General features: G+C 46.5%; 1 protein-coding gene across 1 annotated transcript in view; it reads right to left on the reverse strand.

The window, feature by feature from the left end:
* The window catches only part of tmem135 (transmembrane protein 135), a 219,725-nt gene that overhangs the window by 36,952 nt on the left and 162,800 nt on the right, over window positions 1–19,973 (reverse strand). Inside the window, exon 6 of the mRNA XM_002936544.5 lies at window positions 649–695. Within this exon, the coding sequence (XP_002936590.2) occupies window positions 649–695 (47 nt within the window). The remainder of the gene's footprint in view (window positions 1–648; window positions 696–19,973) is intronic.

Genomic DNA, 19,973 nt, shown 5'->3' on the forward strand with positions numbered 1-19,973 from the left:
GGGCCCCCTTAGCCCATAACAAGGTTACAGATATATAGAAACATTGGGGTAACAGTCACCCCGCTATAGTTCCAGGGGTACCCAGGGCACAAATAAGCACTCACCCCAAATCCCCCCCTAATTGGCCTTCAGGCTGGGCCCCCTTAGCCCATAACAAGGTTACAGATATATAGAAACATTGGGGTAACAGTCACCCTGCTATAGTTCCAGGGGTACCCAGGGCACAAATAAGCACTCACCCCAAATCCCCCCCTTACTGGCCTTCAGGCTGGGCCCCCTTAGCCCATAACAAGGTTACAGATATATAGAAACATTGGGGGTAACAGTCACCCTGCTATAGTTCCAGGGGTACCCAGGGCACAAATAAGCACTCACCCCAAATCCCCCCTAACTGGCCTTCAGGCTGGGCCCCCTTAGCCCATAACAAGGTTACAGATATATAGAAACATTGGGGGTAACAGTCACCCTGCTATAGTTCCAGGGGTACCCAGGGCACAAATAAGCACTCACCCCAAATCCCCCCTAACTGGCCTTCAGGCTGGGCCCCCTTAGCCCATAACAAGGTTACAGATATATAGAAACATTGGGGTAACAGTTACAACATTGGGGTATAGGCCCAATGCAAAGAAAACAAAAATCCCCACTAACCTGAAAAAGAACATGTACAGTGCAGCCGTGATGCAAAATAACAGGACCTGTGAAATAAAACAAGACAAATTAATTCAGTTGTACATAGAATTATTGAAACAATGTAAAGAGTGCAGACAATAAACCTCACCATAGAGTAAAATCAATGTGGGATGCAAAGCTGAACAAACCGGCGACATTCCCACATAAGAACAAGGAATATTGGAATATTTTTGCCCTTCTCCTTATTTTCCTCCATACTACTCCCCACATCTAACCACACTCTGCCCAGATCTGCCCATAACCTTCACGTTTGGACGAGTCTGGATGAGTCTTCATTTGTCATTTTTTAGTTATTTAGCTTTTTGTTTAGCAGCTCTCCAGTTTGGAATTTCAGTAGCTGTCTGGTTGCTAAGGTCTTATTTACTCTAGCAACAAGACAGTGGGTCAAACGCAAGACAGGAATATCAATAGTAGAGGGCCTGCATAAAAAAAGATAATAAAAAGTAACCAGAACATTAAAACTGTGCCCTCATAGGGTAATAGTTTTTGGCTGCCGGGGTCAGTGACCCCCATTTGAAAGCTGGAAAGAGTCAGAAGAAGAAGCTAAATATTTCTTAAAAAAATAAATAATGGAAACCAAATGCAGAGTTGCCAGGAATAGGGCATTCTTTAACATACTAAAGTGAACCACCCCTTTAAATAATGTGTGGTTATATATAATATTGTGGGGTTGTGCTGTGTAACAACACACAATAGGCAGGCAGGGGGGCTATGTTTGCCAGCCAAGAAAATGCATATCCACTATTTATATTTTGGGGTCCCTACAGGCTAAATCGATGCATACTGGGCTCAAACTGTTCAGTAGATAATGATCGCAAAAATGGCTTTGCTTTAAAGAGGGTAAAACCAACAAGTGTTGGTGGGTGGAGCATATTATAGATGTGGGTGTGGCTTATAGTTGTGGGAGGGGCTTATTTTTGGCACATGATGCTATGCGCAGTGCACATAGCATAACTCCACTTTTTTCTCTCCAATTCAATTACTGCCCTGGACCTATAAGAAAAGTGACTGTATTGACTCCTATTTTCATCTATCCATGATCTGACAGAGAAAACCAGGTCACACCAAATGTTGGACTATAAAGGGGGTTGATTGGGGGTCACTGGTCTAGCCCATACTCAACCATGGAGGGTGAAAGCCCAGTGCCAGGATGTAGCCCATCATTGAGCGTGGGGGTAAGTGTCCTCACCCCACAATTCTAGGGGATCTTCTGCCCCTTAAACCAAGGTCATGTATTTTTTGACTTAACGCGTTAGAAGGGGCCCCAAACTATTATTCTTATTGACCACTGATAATGGCGATTCCCAAATATCAATATGATCCTCCAAGCGGCCCCCGTGCCGTACCGCCTTCCTCGTTAGTGCCCCTCCGCGTATAACTGTTACCATAAATCAGAAATTCTTTCTTGTAGGGGAGAGCAGTGTTTCCATGAGGAACCAAACAAGCGCTATAATAAGGTATTTAATGGCATAACAAGAGTTTCTGGTCCCGGGCCATATTCAGCATTGTGGAATTCCTTCTAGTCTGCGAGGCTGGGATTTGTCATGATGAAGTAGCTGTTATTTCTATGTGGAAGTGTGTGATACACAACTTGGCAGCCGATTAATCCCAGCTTTAGGGCTCTACTTAATCACGGCCGATGGTACAGTAATTAGGCTGCAATCTGTCATTTAGAGCGTGGCCGGGTTCCAGGTCTCAGTCCCATTTGCTGTTAATGAGAAGGGCTAAGGCGGCTCTCCGTGTCTTGTCAAACTACAACTATCAATGTGATGGCGTGACTTGAAGTCTATCTCCATCTGGGGACTTGCGGCTCCCTCATACCTACCCCTAGTATATAATGAGAAGGCCACCAAACACTGCTGTATTTCTGCATTTCAGCATAAAGAGCATGGTCATAGGGCAACAGGTCCTGACTAGGACTTAGGGATTCCATCAAGTTACCCAAGACCCCCTGGGGCAGCAATATTCCCCCCATGTGGCAACTCTTGCTGCATCCAGATCTCCTTGTTCCAACCTCTTCTCTAAAGCTAACCTTAAACTCAAACACTGTAGTCGGCCGCCAAACTACTTAGGCACCCAAATACTGGTTGGCCATTGAGCAAACACAGATAGCCTCATAAAAAATTTGCTGATATGGTCACAATGATTGGAAAAACACAGACAATGGTCTGTTAATTCGACACAATTCCAGGCCAAACTGGCAACCAATAAGCACCTCTATACGGACAACTGAGCTACAGGTTAGGTATTTGTTTTTGTAATAGTTAAAGTGGTTAAATAATGACCTTGGCACAAACAGTATGGAACAATAATAGGTTCACTTGTGTGTTCTGCATGCACGGCGCTTGCTAGTGAGGAATTCAGTTGCCCCGGGGCAGGGAAGTTTGTGGCTTGTAACCCTCTGCTGAATAAAGGAGGAGGCTTGTTGTGAAATTCCTAGTTAAGTCATATTTCATTCAATGAATTAGAGTTCTTGGAACTACAAGCCAGTCCAGCTATTGGGATGGGAAGTCCAACAGAAGGTTTCCCACTGGAGAACTTAAATATGAATGTGGAGCAGTTGGTCTCTTTTTGGGAGGATAAATCTCTCTTAATCTTCATTATTCTTCACCTAATAAGTTTTTTTGGAGGAATAGGTTGAGATGCAGAAATAACCCCTTCTTTATAAATCCAGGGGGTGTAAAGGAGTGAACCATCCCTACTGTGATAAAGTGTATCTATGCCCTGTGGGAGCTGGACCTGGGCAATGAGGTTTGGGGGTTCCAATTAAGGAAAAAAAACATGTAAAATCATCAATGGCAAAAAACATCTTATAAGGAAAGGCAGAGGGAAAGGCAGGAGTGAGGGTAGAGCTGGGGGCACAGCCATGGGAATGAATAGTTCAGCAGAGGGAAAGGCAGAGGAGCAAGGATAGAAATGGGGGCATAGCAATGGGTAGAACTAGGGGCATAGCCATGGGCACGAATAGTGCAGTAGAGGGAAAGGCAGAGAAACAAGGGTAGAACTGGGGGCACAGCCATGGGCACGAATAGTGCAGTAGAGGGAAAGGCAGAGGAACGAGGGTAGAACTGGGGGCACAGCCATGGGCACAAATAGTTCAGCAGAGGGAAAGGCAGAGAAACAAGGGTAGAACTGGGGGCACAGCCATGGGCACGAATAGTGCAGTAGAGGGAAAGGCAGAGGAACGAGGGTAGAACTGGGGGCAAAGCCATGGGCACGAATTGTGCAGTAGAGCAAAAGGCAGAGGAACGTGGGTAGAACTGGGGGCACAGCCATGGGCACGAATTGTGCAGTAGAGCAAAAGGCAGAGGAACGAGGGTAGAACTGGGGGCACAGCCATGGGCACGAATTGTGCAGTAGAGGAAAAGGCAGAGGAACGTGGGTAGAACTGGGGGCACAGCCATGGGCACGAATTGTGCAGTAGAGGAAAAGGCAGAGGAACGAGGGTAGAACTGGGGGCATAGCCATGGGCACAAATAGTTCAGCAGAGGGAAAGGCAGGGGAGTGAGCTGGGGGCACAGCCATGGGCACAAATTGTGCAGCACAGGGAAAGGCAGAGGAGCGAGGGTAGAGCTGGGGGCATAGCCATGGGTACAAATTGTGCAGCACAGGGAAAGGCAGAGGAGTGAGGGCAGAACTGGGGGCATAGCCATGGGTACAAATTGTGCAGCACAGGGAAAGGCAGAGGAGTGAGGGCAGAACTGGGGGCATAGCCATGGGTACAAATTGTGCAGCAGAGGGAAAGGCAGAGGAGTGAGGGCAGAACTGGGGGCACAGCCATGGGCAAAAATAGTGCAGCAGAGGGAAAGGCAGGGGAGTGAGCTGGGGGCACAGCCATGGGCACAAATAGTGCAGCAGAGGGAAAGGCAGGGGAGTGAGGGTAGAACTGGGGGCACAGCCATGGGCACAAATAGTGCAGCAGAGGGAAAGGCAGAGGAGTGAGGGTAGAACTGGGGGCACAGCCATGGGCACAAATAGTGCAGCAGAGGGAAAGGCAGGGAGTGAGTTGGGGGCATATCCAAGATTCACTTTCAAACATTTCCTGAAAGGGATACCCTGTAAGTGTAAAGGTTCGGGGGCTGAAGAGGACGTAGCTGCCAGAGATCTGCCTTTTATCTTCCAGCCACGTGAAATCCTAGATACCCCTCTGACTGCTCTGCTTGTAATTATAATTAACTGCCTTCGGAAGGAGAAAATCACCACGGCAGCACCGAAAATATCCCTCTCTGATTTAGTGTCACACGGAAAATCCACTTTTATAACTTTGTTATTGTGAGACCAAGAGACACCCTCTCTCTATATTAAACGCTGTACTCTGTGCCATCATACACATAAAGCATCACAAGTCCTACATAAGTCTGTGGGGACCATCCTCATTAATGGGGGGTCAGTTAATAACTGGGTGCAGTGGGCCAGTCTCACTCATGTTGCAGCCACCCTTGGCTATGTAGTTGCCATGTGTCACTAATATCCAGGAACAATTTTGCCCCTCTGTCCCTGAAAGTGCCCCTTGCATTAGTGGCCAACTGTATAGAAGCACATTATGGATGTTTAAACTAGAACTCTCAGTCTTGACTGTGACCAAATTGGAAGTGACACCAAGGCCATACGGGGTGAGTTTTGTGGCTGAAGCGCTCTTGTCCCCTTGGTCAACTGTATGGAAGTATTTCAGTGCTTTCACTATGGTTCTTATAACACAATTAAACTGATAGGACCATCATTCCGGCACATTATGGCCCCTTTATCATCAGCCTGGTGGTCCCTACATTGGATTAAACTTGATCCTGGAATTCTTTCTATGAAGGTAAATAGTCTTTAAGGACAGTGATGGACTAGGTGTTCTAGAACCCACCAAAGAACCTCATACTAGGCCCACAAGGGAAATAAGGATGGGCTAATGGTAATTGTTCTAGGCTGGGGCCTGCTGGGAGATGTTCTGGTAGGTGAGTCCAGACTTGGCTTATATTACTGTAACAGTTAATTCTGCAAAGTGATTCCTTCAGCAGAACATCCAGTGAGTACTTGGGGAGAGAATATGATCTTGTTTCCACAACATCACAGACCATCTCCTGGAACATCTCCTTGCATTACAAGCCAGCGCATTGGACCCCGAGGAATCCGACCGGCCTGTGTCAGGATCTGGAACACGTATCTCCTGCCCTTGCCTGTCCGTCTGGAGAAGTCGTTCCCAGCAGCAAATGTGTTTTGTTAGACACTTTCCCCCATTTATATAATTAGCCCGGCCATAATTCTGTTCCAATTACAATTATACGTGTAACCCTAATACCCTCGGGTAAAGTGACTCTCGCCTGTGATCCACTGATACCCTTGAAGCAGGAGGAGATGCGAGAAGGAGAGATTTACGGGCTGCTATTAATATTTGTACCCTCTCAAGATATCTTCGCTATGGAAATGGGACTCTGGTTACAGGCTTAACTCTTGGAAAGCAAAGAAACCCGCTGCCGACTCATGAACCTCATTTCATGTAATGGCACGAGCTTCTTCTAAGAAGAACATTTATATACATATATATATATACACTATATACACTAGGGATGCACCGGGTTCAGCTCTTTCAACTGAACATGACAATTTTTTGTCCATTTAAAATTGGAATATACAAATTAAGGTTCAAAATTGGTCGGGTATTCAGCCAAAGTGTTTGTGGAGGATTCTGTATCCCCCCCAGTCCACTCATTGTGGGTTTGATGCATACTGACAGGGATTCTGTTACTGATACTGTAGTTTTTATACAGCTGCAAAGGAACGCTACTAATAATGCACTTATTCGCACGGCTGCAAATGAACAGTTACTAATAGCGCACCCATAAGTATAACTGCAAATGAATGGCTACTAATAGTGCACCCAGTAGTACGGCTGCAAATGAATAGATACTAATAGTGCACCCAGTAGTACGGCTGCTAATGAATGGCTACTAATAGTGCACCCAGTAGTACGGCTGCTAATGAATGGCTACTAATAGTGCACCCAGTAGTACGGCTGCTAATGAATGGCTACTAATAGTGCACCCAGTAGTACGGCTGCTAATGAATGGCTACTAATAGTGCACCCAGTAGTACAGCTGCAAATGAATGGCTACTAATAAAGCAAACAGTAGTACAGCTGCATATTAATGGCTACTAATAGTGCATCCTTCAGTACAGCTACAAATGAATGGCTAGTAGTGCACCCATTAGTAGGACTACAAATTAATGGCTACTAATAGTGCACCCAGTGGTACAGCTTCAAATGAATGGCTACTAATAGTGCACCCAGTAGTACGGCTGCAAATGAATGGCTACTAATAGTGCACCCAGTAGTACGGCTGCAAATGAATGGCTACTAATAATGCACCCAGTAGTACGGCTGCATATGAATGGCTACTAATAGTGCACCCAGTAGTACGGCTGCAAATGAATGGCTACTAATAATGCACCCAGTAGTACGGCTTCAAATGAATGGCTACTAATAGTGCACCCAGTAGTATGGCTGCGAATGAATGGCTACTAATAGTGCACCCAGTAGTATGGCTGCAAATGAATGGCTACTAATAGTGCACCCAGTAGTACGGCTGCATATTAATGGCTACTAATAGTGCCACCCATCAGTACGACTGCAAATGAATAGCTAGTAATGCACCCATTAGTAGGACTGCAAATGAATAGATACTAATAGTGCACCCAGTAGTACGGCTGCAAATGAATGGCTACTAATAGTGCACCCAGTAGTACGGCTGCATAAATACTTAAATACCGCAAATACACAGACAAATGCTCCGTTGCCTGACAAGCTTTATGGGAAAGGATAAAGCAATTTGTCGCTAATGGCCGGGCAGCGTGCCAGCGCTAGGGCCACACCTAGGCTCCTGGGGGCTATTTGCGCACAGCTCTGTGGAGAAGCCTAAGCAGCGCGTCGCTGGGATGTGATGAAAAGAAAGATTAAGGGAACAAGAGGCGACTCGGATTGGAGTTCGGGGGGCGCTGGTTTGTGACAAAGAAATGCCTGGAAATGGCCTGAGCTTTTACGGTTCAAGCAAAGACACCTGTCAAAGAGGGGGAACAAACACCACCGCCACATTGTCACTGATATTGTGAAATCTGTGGGAACTGCTAACGGGTCATTATTCTACCTGTCTGCTTGTCACTAAAGCAATAGCCCCGGGGGCCTCAAATCAGGTACAAGAACCGAGGCCACATGAAAGGGATACACCTGTGATATTCCTGGTGCAGGGCTTTCCCTCCCTTATATAAAAGCGCAGCCAGCTCCCACTGCAGCTTCTGTATGTATGTATAGCTTTGTATATCTATATATCTCCTGCACTGTTTCCTTACAATCACTGTGTTTTTCTAGCTCCCATAATCCTTATCTCCTCCAAACGGTCTCCTGATTGGATAATCCTTGTACAAAAAGCCAGCAGGGGCGTGGCTAAAGTCAGTAGGACATGGGCAAGGCAATATGTGCATCAGCAGCAAACTGTGCAGCATTTTATAACAAACTGGGGTCTTATATGATATTAACATACAGGGATACACAATGGAACAGTAGCATTAGAGGGCCTTACCCACAAGAGCTTACAATTGAAAGGATGGGTGCTGTAGGGATGAACTTAGCAAAGGAAGCAGAATGGCAGTCTTACGTGTAATATGAAGATAAATATATTTAATAATCTCTATCCATATATTGTATTGTGGTGCACAATTAGCCCCCTAACTTGTAACATACACTGTATATTCACCCCAAATTTTCCTGTATGTGTTTGGGGTTATTATAAGTGAAATCAACGCTGAATTTACACTACAATAAGGTTCACAGTACAGTGAGCAAAGTGCAATTTCAAGCTCAATTGCCATGTTTTTTGCCCACAATGCACTTTATTATTTCCCAGAATTTCCCCATCATTGTGGCTGCAAATGGGCGATTAATCTGACGCAACTGCTCTGCGCCTACCCCAATTCACCAAAATGGATACACATGTGCCTAGTTGCAAATCACATGCAATTTTCTGCCTTCTAGGACCTGCCCCCATGAATACAGTGTTACCTGCATTTGGCAGCACTGTATTCATTATGGGAAAATGGGGGGAGGCATGTAGGCATTTATAACTTGGGCGTCATCTAAAGTTGCACAGGCCAAATTGGGACCCTGTACCTACTGCCTGCTCTATGGTGCCTTATGCACACTGGTGACCCCAAATGCCTAGAACAGGGGTCCCCAACCTTTCTTACTCGTGAGCCACAGTCAAATGTAAAAAGACTTGGGGAGCAACACAAGCACCATAAAAGTTCATGGAGGAGCCAAATAAGGGCTGTGATTGGCTATTGCTCTATGCACCCTATCAGCTTACAGGGGCTTTATTTGGTAGGAAATCTTGTTTTTATTCAACCAAAACTTGCCCCCAAGTCAGGAATTCAAAAATAACTCCCTGGTTTGGGGGCACTGAGAGCAACATCCAAGGGGTTGGGGAGCAACATGTTACCCTGAGCCACTGGTTGGGGATCACTTCTCTAGAATATCTCTGAGGTCTTATGAGTTTTTCATATGCCTGTTCCAGCCAATGTGTCACCTTTGCCAGCATAACCCCTGTACGAATCCATTTTTACCCCACATATAAAAGGGCATGTGGCTTATGGAGATAAGGAGCTTGAGAAGAGCATCATCTGGGAGAGATGTAGCCAAAATTGCCCCCAATTTTTTTGGGGGGAGAATTTTTAACCAGAAATATAATTATAGGGCACAATCTGTAATGATCATGATCATTTTAATGATGAATAAGATATATATTTCTAACGGCAGGGAACCTCCCCTGGCTGGCACCTTACCGTTGTCTGAAATACTGAAATTATTGGGATTAAATAAAAAAGAACAAGAAAGTTCATTCCCCTCTCCCCTTGTTTTAACAGAAACAACAGTCAGGGAGGGGGGGTGTTCCTCTTAGGATATTTCCAAAACACTTCTAAATCAAAGCAAAGGTCAGCCAGGCCGGGTCTAAATGGCGGCTGCTCCCCTGTGCAGGGCAAGTGGAACAAGGAGGATGACAGCAGGGCGGCCGTGCCACACTGGGAGGATGATTACAAGGGAAGTGGAGTCCCGCTGTTACACGTAATCACTCACAATGCCCGGGCAAACTCAGCGCTCGTGCCTTGGCTCCGGCTAAGGTTTAGCTAGCCACGCCGGCCCTGTATAGACAAGCCTAATTGGGATATGGCTGCCAGGAGAAACCCACAGCACCCTTCATAGGACACATAGATAAGTACTGAGGATATATTATATGGTGAATAATGTACCCCCTACTGTAAAATATAAGGATATGATAAGTGGCCGAGGAGTTCAATGACCATAACAAAACATAAGGCCAAAGGACAAGTGCTTTTATACAGGTCGTGGAACTCCGAAGTTACCTCGTACAGATATGGGACCCGTTGTCCAGAAAGCTCAGAATTACGGAAAGGCTGTCTCCCATAGACTCCATTTTAATCTAATAACTCACATTTTTAAAAATGATTTCCTTTTTCCTCTGTAATTAGTGATGAGCGAATCTGTCCCGTTCATTTAATGGCAAAAAATTTGTGAAATTCAGCTACCGTGCAACTTTTTTGACACAACCACAACTTTTTCCTCACTCGCTGAATTTTTGCTCCCACTTCACTAAAAAATCCACCAAAATACTGAATTTTGCAGCGAAAGCATGCCTGGTGAAAAATTTTGCTTGTCACTACCTGTAATAATAAAACAGAACCTTGTACTTGATCCCAACTAAGATATAATTACCCCTTATTGGGGGCAGAACAGCCCTATTGGGTTTATTTAATGGTTAAATGATTCCCTTTTCTCTGTAATAATAAAACAGTACCTGTACTTGATCCCAACTAAGATATAATTACCCCTTATTGGGGGCAGAACAGCCCTATTGGGTTTATTTAATGGTTAAATGATTCCCTTTTCTCTGTAATAATAAAACAGTACCTGTACTTGATCCCAACTAAGATATAATTACCCCTTATTGGGGCAGAACAGCCCTATTGGGTTTATTTAATGGTTAAATGATTCCCTTTTCTCTGTAATAATAAAACAGTACCTGTACTTGATCCCAACTAAGATATAATTACCCCTTATTGGGGGCAGAACAGCCCTATTGGGTTTATTTCATGGTTAAATGATTCCCTTTTCTCTGTAATAATAAAACAGTACCTGTACTTGATCCCAACTAAGATATAATTACCCCTTATTGGGGCAGAACAGCCCTATTGGGTTTATTTCATGGTTAAATGATTCCCTTTTCTCTGTAATAATAAAACAGTACCTGTACTTGATCCCAACTAAGATATAATTACCCCTTATTGGGGGCAGAACAGCCCTATTGGGTTTATTTCATGGTTAAATGATTCCCTTTTCTCTGTAATAATAAAACAGTACCTGTACTTGATCCCAACTAAGATATAATTACCCCTTATTGGGGGCAGAACAGTCCTATTGGGTTTATTTAATGGTTAAATGATTCCCTTTTCTCTGTAATAATAAAACAGTACCTGTACTTGATCCCAACTAAGATATAATTACCCCTTATTGGGGCAGAACAGCCCTATTGGGTTTATTTAATGGTTAAATGATTCCCTTTTCTCTGTAATAATAAAACAGTACCTGTACTTGATCCCAACTAAGATATAATTACCCCTTATTGGGGGCAGAACAGCCCTATTGGGTTTATTTCATGTTTAAAAGATTTTATAGTAGACCTAAGGCATGGTCATCCAAATTACAGAAACGAGACGATTTACCCTTTTTCCCACCAACACGCCGGCAATGTAGACACCGCATAAAAGTTTTGTTGGCAGACACTAAACAGCTAAAAGGTTTCATTATCAATTGTTTCAAGATGTATCCCTGGCCCAGGCCCAAACGCACACGTTAATAGTTTCTTTCATTGGCGAGCGCGGGACTGATAGCGAACGTGGTAGAACATCTACGTTGGGCTCGTTTATCGGAATGCCCTTTCCTTTGTTCGGGAGGCCGATAGCAGATTTGCAAAGAATGGCTTAACTGTTTCACTGCCAGGGCTGCCAAATACCCTTAGAAAGACATATCAAAAAGGTTTAACCTTCTAGTGGGGCTCTTAGTGGATATGAGGCCTCATTTATGACGTGCCAACACCTTCATTCCCATAGGGACAGGTGTATGGCCTCCATTTCAGAAGTTGCATTCACAAGGGGTGTCCCATTGTAGGACCCCACCATTCAGACACACAGATAGGGGTGCAAACAAGCCCCTTTTGGCTTAGTGCTAAGTATAGGGCTACAATAGAACTGAGCACCAAGGGGCACCATTTGTTCATTCTCTAGCACTTGCTTTAATAAATTTGTCCTAAGGGGCCCAATGCAATCACAATGCAGTGAGCAACGTGCAATTTCAATAACAATTGGCTTTATTCCCCCATGATGCAGGGTTTTCCCCCCAGAAATCCGGCATTATTGGGGTCAGCAGGGGGAGCTGTACCTGGTGCAGTTGCAATTGTGCTCGAACCTTAATGTAAATCAGACCCAATTGTGCTGAAAAATGTATAGTTTGTTGTTATTTCCGTTATTTAGTGTGCTAGCTAGTTAAGAGCGGAATTCTTTGACATGTCACCACCCAAAAATAAGTGGTATGGAAATAGTCACTGCAAAAAAACACCATTCACTGCGCTTTGCAAATTTCAGCCATTTTGCAAATTTTTCGACAAAGTGAAACAGGACAGATTTGCTCATTATTAGTGCTAGTGAGTGTGGAATCCCTGGAGGTGGCGGCAGTGTCTGGGGGTGTCCGGGGACCAAGGGCCGCACCCTGTTCATTACTTTTCTGGCGAGTCACATTGTCTTCCTTGTGGCACCCCTCTGCATATATACGTGTACCCATGTACGCCGTGTTATCTTTTATTTGTGGCTGGGTGGACTGCACAACTTCCAGGCAGGGAGCGGACCTGGGCCAAGGGGGCCCATAAGCCCACAAGGCCTGGGGCCCACTGGGTTTTTTCCCAGTGTCCCGCTGGCCCAGTCCAACCCTGGGAGGCGGTAACTCTAGGGTCCTTCTGCATCAAAAGTTGCAACTACATTTACTGTAATTCAGAACAAATTGCAGGAAGGACTGAACTATACAGATCACCCTTTGACATAGGAACTTTCCATGATTTTTGGTGCAAATCACTGCACTGAATTTTTTAGGGTTACCGCAACTGAACTAGCAGTCGTAAATGCCCCCTCTAATGTCTTTATTGCCCTTACTATAAGGCTATTGCCACATGGGCCCTGATTCTCTGGCCCCTACTTGCTCGTGTATCTGCACCCACAGGCACTGCGCCAGCCTAGGGGCAGGTACATAGGGCAGATTTTGGAGCGGAAAGTGCGTGCCAAGATTCAGCCCCATGTGGCAGTAGCCTAAATTATTAGCATTGTGTCCTTTAAATAATAAACAACAATTTACCAGTAGTACAGAGAGAGGAACAAACAATGCAATAAACAGGCCCGGCTACAAAGATTAAATGCTGTAAGTTAAGAAGCACAGGAGGTCCCTGCTAAGCAGAGTTACAGTCTAACCGATATAGAGAATATAAATGTGGTTCTGATCAGTTTAACGGCACAATAACTGCCCCGGGTGTGCCCTGCAGTACTGCCCCTCTGTGTGGCTGGGGTCAGGGTGGGGATGGTGACTTCACAGGCATCTCAAATGGAGCCATCAATCATGTGATACTAAATATCCTACTAATTCGTCGCATTACAGTTTATTATAAGAGGATAATTGATGGCCGAAGTAAAAGCCAAAGAAGGGAGCTGAAAGAGCAGATACAGAACTAAAGGGGCAGTATCCCTATTGTATGGAGGGAACTAGGTGGTAAAGCTCCTTGAGCTGATTCTGATCATAAGAGAGACCAAAGCACCGTATATTCCTGCCCAAAGCACCGTATATTCCTGCCCAAAGCACCGTATATTCCTGCCCAAAGCACCGTATATTCCTGCCCAAAGCACCGTATATTCCTGCCCAAAGCACCGTATATTCCTGCCCAAAGCACCGTATATTCCTGCCCAAAGCACTGTATATTCCTGCCCAAAGCACCGTATTTATTCCTGCCCAAAGCACTGTATATTCCTGCCCAAAGCACCGTATATTCCTGCCCAAAGCACCGTATATTCCTGCCCAAAGCACCGTATTTATTCCTGCCCAAAGCACTGTATATTCCTGCCCAAAGCACCGTATATTCCTGCCCAAAGCACCGTATATTCCTGCCCAAAGCACCGTATATTCCTGCCCAAAGCACCGTATATTCCTGCCCAAAGCATTGTATATTCCTGCCCAAAGCATTGTATATTCCTGCCCAAAGCACCGTATATTCCTGCCCAAAGCACCGTATATTCCTGCCCAAAGCATTGTATATTCCTGCCCAAAGCACCGTATATTCCTGCCCAAAGCATTGTATATTCCTGCCCAAAGCATTGTATATTCCTGCCCAAAGCACCGTATATTCCTGCCCAAAGCACCGTATATTCCTGCCCAAAGCACCGTATATTCCTGCCCAAAGCACCGTATATTCCTGCCCAAAGCACCGTATATTCCTGCCCAAAGCACCGTATATTCCTGCCCTGACAAATGACCCCTCTGCATTCTCTACATGATTTCTGCCCTTACAAGCTCTTCCATTACCCCCATCCCCTTACATTCCCATTGCCCATCTGGCGATATTCTCAGCCTACAAAGTTTTCCAAGCTGTATTTTTACAAAAGCCGACCAACTGCCTCATGTACAATATCCAGTGGCGTAACTAAAATCTTTTAGGCCCCGGGGCAAAACTGCAAGCCCTAGCAAGCACGGCCCATCGGAACCCTTACTATTTATTTATCTTCTTATTGCGCAATGCACAGTGCTGCCAAGTATGGGAATAGGAATTACAGGATCTCATTTGATATGGAGCAATGTGCGAAAATTGGCACAAACCTCCAAGTTTTTTCTGCCCGAGACACTGTATTTTTCCCTGAATTCTCAAACGTATGCATGTGAATGGGTGCCTTTGCTCCCCTTTTATTTGGGTGCTATTTAGTTCTGCGCGGCGCAGAAAGTGAATCCTATACTGAATGGCAGCTGTAAACTACCAAAAACGTTTTTTTTTTTTATAAAATGTTGTAAAACTTTATATGGCTGGAACACAAAGAGAATATTTTTATGTTACAGAGAGGCCAAGAAATTATTTTGGGCAATCTATCGGTAGTGAAAATCAGATACACGGACAGCTTTAATCTTGTGCCACCTCCAAGGCAGCCCCTGTGGGGAAAGGGGTGCCAAAGCCGCACCCTATACTGGGCATTAGGGATGAATGTGACAACTAAGGGTACCAACCATTAACCTAATAAAATCTAGGATATGCAGGGGGTGTGGAAATGTGGACATGGGCATGGCCCAAAGGGTTGGGGGGAAAGGGAACATGGACCTGGCCCAAAGGGTTGGGGGGAAAGGGAACATGGACCTGGCCCAAAGGGTTGGGGGAAAGGAGACATTGGCCTGGCCCAAAGGGTTGGGGGAAAGGGGACATGGGCCTGGCCCAAAGGGTTGGGGGAAAGGAGACATGGGCCTGGCCCAAAGGGTTGGGGGAAAGGGGACATGGGCCTGGCCCAAAGGGTTGGGGGAAAGGAGACATGGGCCTGGCCCAAAGGGTTGGGGGAAAGGAGACATGGGCCTGGCCCAAAGGGTTGGGGGAAAGGGGACATGGGCCTGGCCCAAAGGGTTGGGGGAAAGGAGACATTGGCCTGGCCCAAAGGGTTGGGGGAAATGGAACATGGGCCTGGCCCAAAGGGTTGGGGGAAAGGGGACATGGGCCTGGCCCAAAGGGTTGGGGGAAAGGGGACATGGGCCTGGCCCAAAGGGTTGGGGGAAAGGAGACATGGGCATGGCCCAAAGGGTTGGGGGAAAGGAGACATTGGCCTGGCCCAAAGGGTTGGGGGAAAGGGAACATGGGCCTGGCCCAAAGGGTTGGGGGAAAGGGGACATGGGCCTGGCCCAAAGGGTTGGGGGAAGGGGACATGGGCCTGGCCCAAAGGGTTGGGGGAAAGGAAACATGGGCCTGGCCCAAAGGGTTGGGGGGAAAAGGGATATGGGCCTGGCCCAAAGGGTTGGGGGAAAGGGAACATGGGCCTGGCCCAAAGGGTTGGGGGAAAGGGAACATGGGCCTGGCCCAAAGGGTTGGGGGGAAAAGGGACATGGGCCTGGCCCAAAGGGTTGGGGGAAAGGGAACATGGGCCTGGCCCAAAGGGTTGGGGGGAAAAGGGATATGGGCCTGGCCCAAAGGGTTGGGGGAAAGGGAACATGGGCCTGGCCCAAAGGGTTGGGGGAAAGGGAACATGGGCCTGGCCCAAAGGGTTGGGGGGAAAAGGGACATGGGCCTGGCCCAAAGGGTTGGGGGGAAAAGGGACATGGGCCTGGCCCAAAGGGTTGGGGGGAAAAGGGACATGGGCCTGGCCCAAAGGGTTGGGGGGAAAAGGGACATGGGCCTGGCCCAAGGAGGGAGGGGGAAGGGGACATAGGCCTGGCCCAAAGAGTTGAGGAAAAGGAGGACATGGGCCTGGGAGGGGACATGGGGGGGATATTGGGGGGTTTGGCAGGTTCCAACACATCGGAGAGAAGGGAAAATAATCCCAATATGGTTTAAAGCAAGTCCCTATCACCTTCTCTAATACAGTTACTGTTCTTCCTTTAAAATACTATCATAACTAAAGGGATACTGACACTTTAGAGAGATGGAATCAGCTACTGGTGGATGGCAGGGGGCGAATTGTCCTTGCAAAATCACTGTAAATGCAGTAGAAAGACTCACAGCAGTTGGCTGCCTACAAATATCCCAGGCCAGTCGTCATTCCAGAAACCAATGGACACCAGTACTAGGTAATTCCCAAGCAACTAGAATTGTGCGGTAAGGAAGTTCCCCAGTAAGTGAATTATATGTATTTATTATACAACCCATCTGGCTGCACTCAGGGGGCAATTCTCGTCACTCGAGCTTTGTGCACTGAATAGTCCATAGAGACGGTGACCAATAGGTCATGATATTATTCAGTCTCATAATTAGAGGCCTCCAAAATGTTTAAATTGGCCAAATGTTGCAGAGAAGCAGAGGAAGATATTAGTTTTGCAGCACCGGGCCAATGGGCCATTCTGTGGGACTTGGCTATTGTTGCGCTACCAATCCCATTGCCCTCCCCTTTTGCTTTATGGATCACTCTGAGTGTTTAGGTGCATTGTGCCGGGGGCTGGGAAGCCCTATTTCCCTCAATGCACAGGAGGAATAAAAGGGACAAAGAGAAGATGAGAGGTGGGGAAGGCTCGCACTGCACCTGGCTTTTACAAAAGGCTAAGTATGGAATTACCATGTCAGTGTTCATTAACAAAAACAACTTTGCGGCTGTCTTATGTATCAAGAACTTTATCCCCGGGACTGACACAAAAAGCACCTGCAGGAACCCACAGACACTTAGCATTACTCCATTAGGGCACAATGGGCGCCTTGCTGAGTACACAGTCCTGGGCACCAGGTCAGACCTTTATTTATTTTTTACTTATGAAGCTGTGGCCACAATGGGCCGGCTGCCGTTCCGGCTACTTGACATGATCCCACTTGTCCCGGCGCATTAGTGCAACGAGGCTTCTCCCGCTGCCCTGACGCCATATTGTCTTTCTGTGTATTACAGAACAGCAGGTGTCCGGCGTGTCATCTGACGGCTCTGCTTACCTGTAATCCGCTGAAATTCTGCACTTCCCTGCAGAGGTTTATACAGTAAGGAATAATGGAGCTGGCAGAGGAATAATCACGGCTCTGTTGGTATAAGGGGTCACCCCTAAAACACTGAAGGAGACCGTGCGTGCCCAGATACAATCATACAAGATGGGGAATCTGGGCGTGTATGCTGATCCGCCGATCCTTACCGTATGCTTTAGTATTGGGAAAATATAATCTGCTACTATGTCGGCCAATGTACGGCCCAGTTTGTAAGGAGGTTGTGCCTTTGCACGATCAATAATAACGACAGAAACGTGGGATACAATGGGGTACATTTATCAACACTGGGCAGGGATCTATGGCAACCAATCAAATTGTTGAACTCATTGTTCTACCTGCAGCTGGCTAATAAAGGCCAATTACTGATTGGTTGCTCTGGGTTACAGTTCATGGGCAAATTTGCCCACTGTTTATAAATGTGTTCCAGTGTGTGGCCCCTTGTATACTCTCCGCCTGTGTGGCCCGAGGGCCGAGCATCGGAGCGTGGCCTGTGTGGGGGAAGGGGGACTCCACCCAAACACAACTTAAGCTTTTTGAAAAGTAAACAAAATTTCACGCAACTTTGCAATATACATCAATTAAACAAATATTCAGCCTTTTCATGATGTTTAATGTAATAATCTGGTTTGGAACAGTTCCCTAAGCCCCGCCCCCTGTTCCCCTGCTGATTGGCTGACTACTTTGTGACTCAAATAAACTGTAACAGTAGTCGCCTGTCCTTAGCCTGCCTCCTCCCAATCCCACAATCCCCTGCTGCACACGTGGTGTCAATAAGGAAAGGAACATCCCAGTGCAATGCATTGTGGGTTATGTAGTTCCTGCATGCTGTCTGTAAGCTGTGGAGAAGTTGTTACAATTTGTAACATCAATGTTTTAGTCCCTCCTCCCTGCGCTTGTTTAAAACCCAAGGCCGCACATATATGCTAGCTCCTATCTGCCAATGAAGGTTTCAGTTTTTCCCCCCAATCCAGGAATGCCCAACAAACTCAGACACCTGGGGAATAGGTAGCGGATAAACTGGAATACACATGGACAGAATAAAAGTTGTCAATCAATCTTTATCGGCCGTTAAACTCTATTTTCTCAAAAAAACATTTGACAGATGCTTTTTAAAAAAAAAAGGAAATTAAATACAATAAAATGCCTCCAGGTAATGGGTGTAATTTGAGGGGTATTTAATCACGCTACTATAGTTTGGCTCGCCGCGAGAGTGTAATTGCTCGCATTAGCCGGCACATAATGGAATCTTTCCTTACCCTTTAATAATGGGCAAACCTGAAATTTGGGGGAAATGTGTTCCATGCAACTTCAATTACAAAGTCTTTTGTGAGGACTGTCTGTGATTACGGCCGCGGAGAGATCCCATTGCACCAAACTGCTCAGTGATAAGATTGTATGGAGAATAATAACAAGTCCCGCACAATGGGAGGAAAAGGAGATGGAAATTTAATTGGAAGAAAAACAAAGCTTAACGGCTGGCATGAAACTACAATAACGTACAAGGTGCCAGAGTCCGAATGTGTTTCAGGGGTCTGCGCTGAGCTACATTTATAGGGAACACTCAGTCATTATATATATACCTCTAAATAGCCTCTGGCAAGGGGATAATGGCCTCTGGGAAGGGACTGGGGCTGTGGGATAGCAGGTATAGTAGGGAGAGATGGTGCCTATAGTAGCAGTGGGGGGGATAATAGCCTCTGGGAAGGGACTGGGGCTGTGGGATAGCAGGTATAGTAGGGAGAGATGGTGCCTATAGTAACAGTGGGATAATAGCCTCTGGGAAGGGACTGGGGCTGTGGGATAGCAGGTATAGTAGGGAGAGATGGTGCCTATAGTAGCAGTGGGGGGATAATAGCCTCTGGGAAGGGACTGGGGCTGTGGGATAGCAGGTATAGTAGGGAGAGATGGTGCCTATAGTAGCAGTGGGATAATAGCCTCTGGGAAGGGACTGGGGCTGTGGGATAGCAGGTATAGTAGGGAGAGATGGTGCCTATAGTAGCAGTGGGGGGGTAATAGCCTCTGGGAAGGGACTGGGGCTGTGGGATAGCAGGTATAGTAGGGAGAGATGGTGCCTATAGTAGCAGTGGGGGGATAATAGCCTCTGGGAAGGGACTGGGGCTGTGGGATAGCAGGTATAGTAGGGAGAGATGGTGCCTATAGTAGCAGTGGGGGGGTAATAGCCTCTGGGAAGGGACTGGGGCTGTGGGATAGCAGGTATAGTAGGGAGAGATGGTGCCTATAGTAGCAGTGGGATAATAGCCTCTGGGAAGGGACTGGGGCTGTGGGATAGCAGGTATAGTAGGGAGAGATGGTGCCTATAGTAGCAGTGGGGGGGTAATAGCCTCTGGGAAGGGACTGGGGCTGTGGGATAGCAGGTATAGTAGGGAGAGATGGTGCCTATAGTAGCAGTGGGATAATAGCCTCTGGGAAGGGACTGGGGCTGTGGGATAGCAGGTATAGTAGGGAGAGATGGTGCCTATAGTAGCAGTGGGG

Source organism: Xenopus tropicalis, chromosome 2 (genome assembly GCF_000004195.4).
Source record: "Xenopus tropicalis strain Nigerian chromosome 2, UCB_Xtro_10.0, whole genome shotgun sequence".
Taxonomy (NCBI): domain Eukaryota; kingdom Metazoa; phylum Chordata; class Amphibia; order Anura; family Pipidae; genus Xenopus; species Xenopus tropicalis.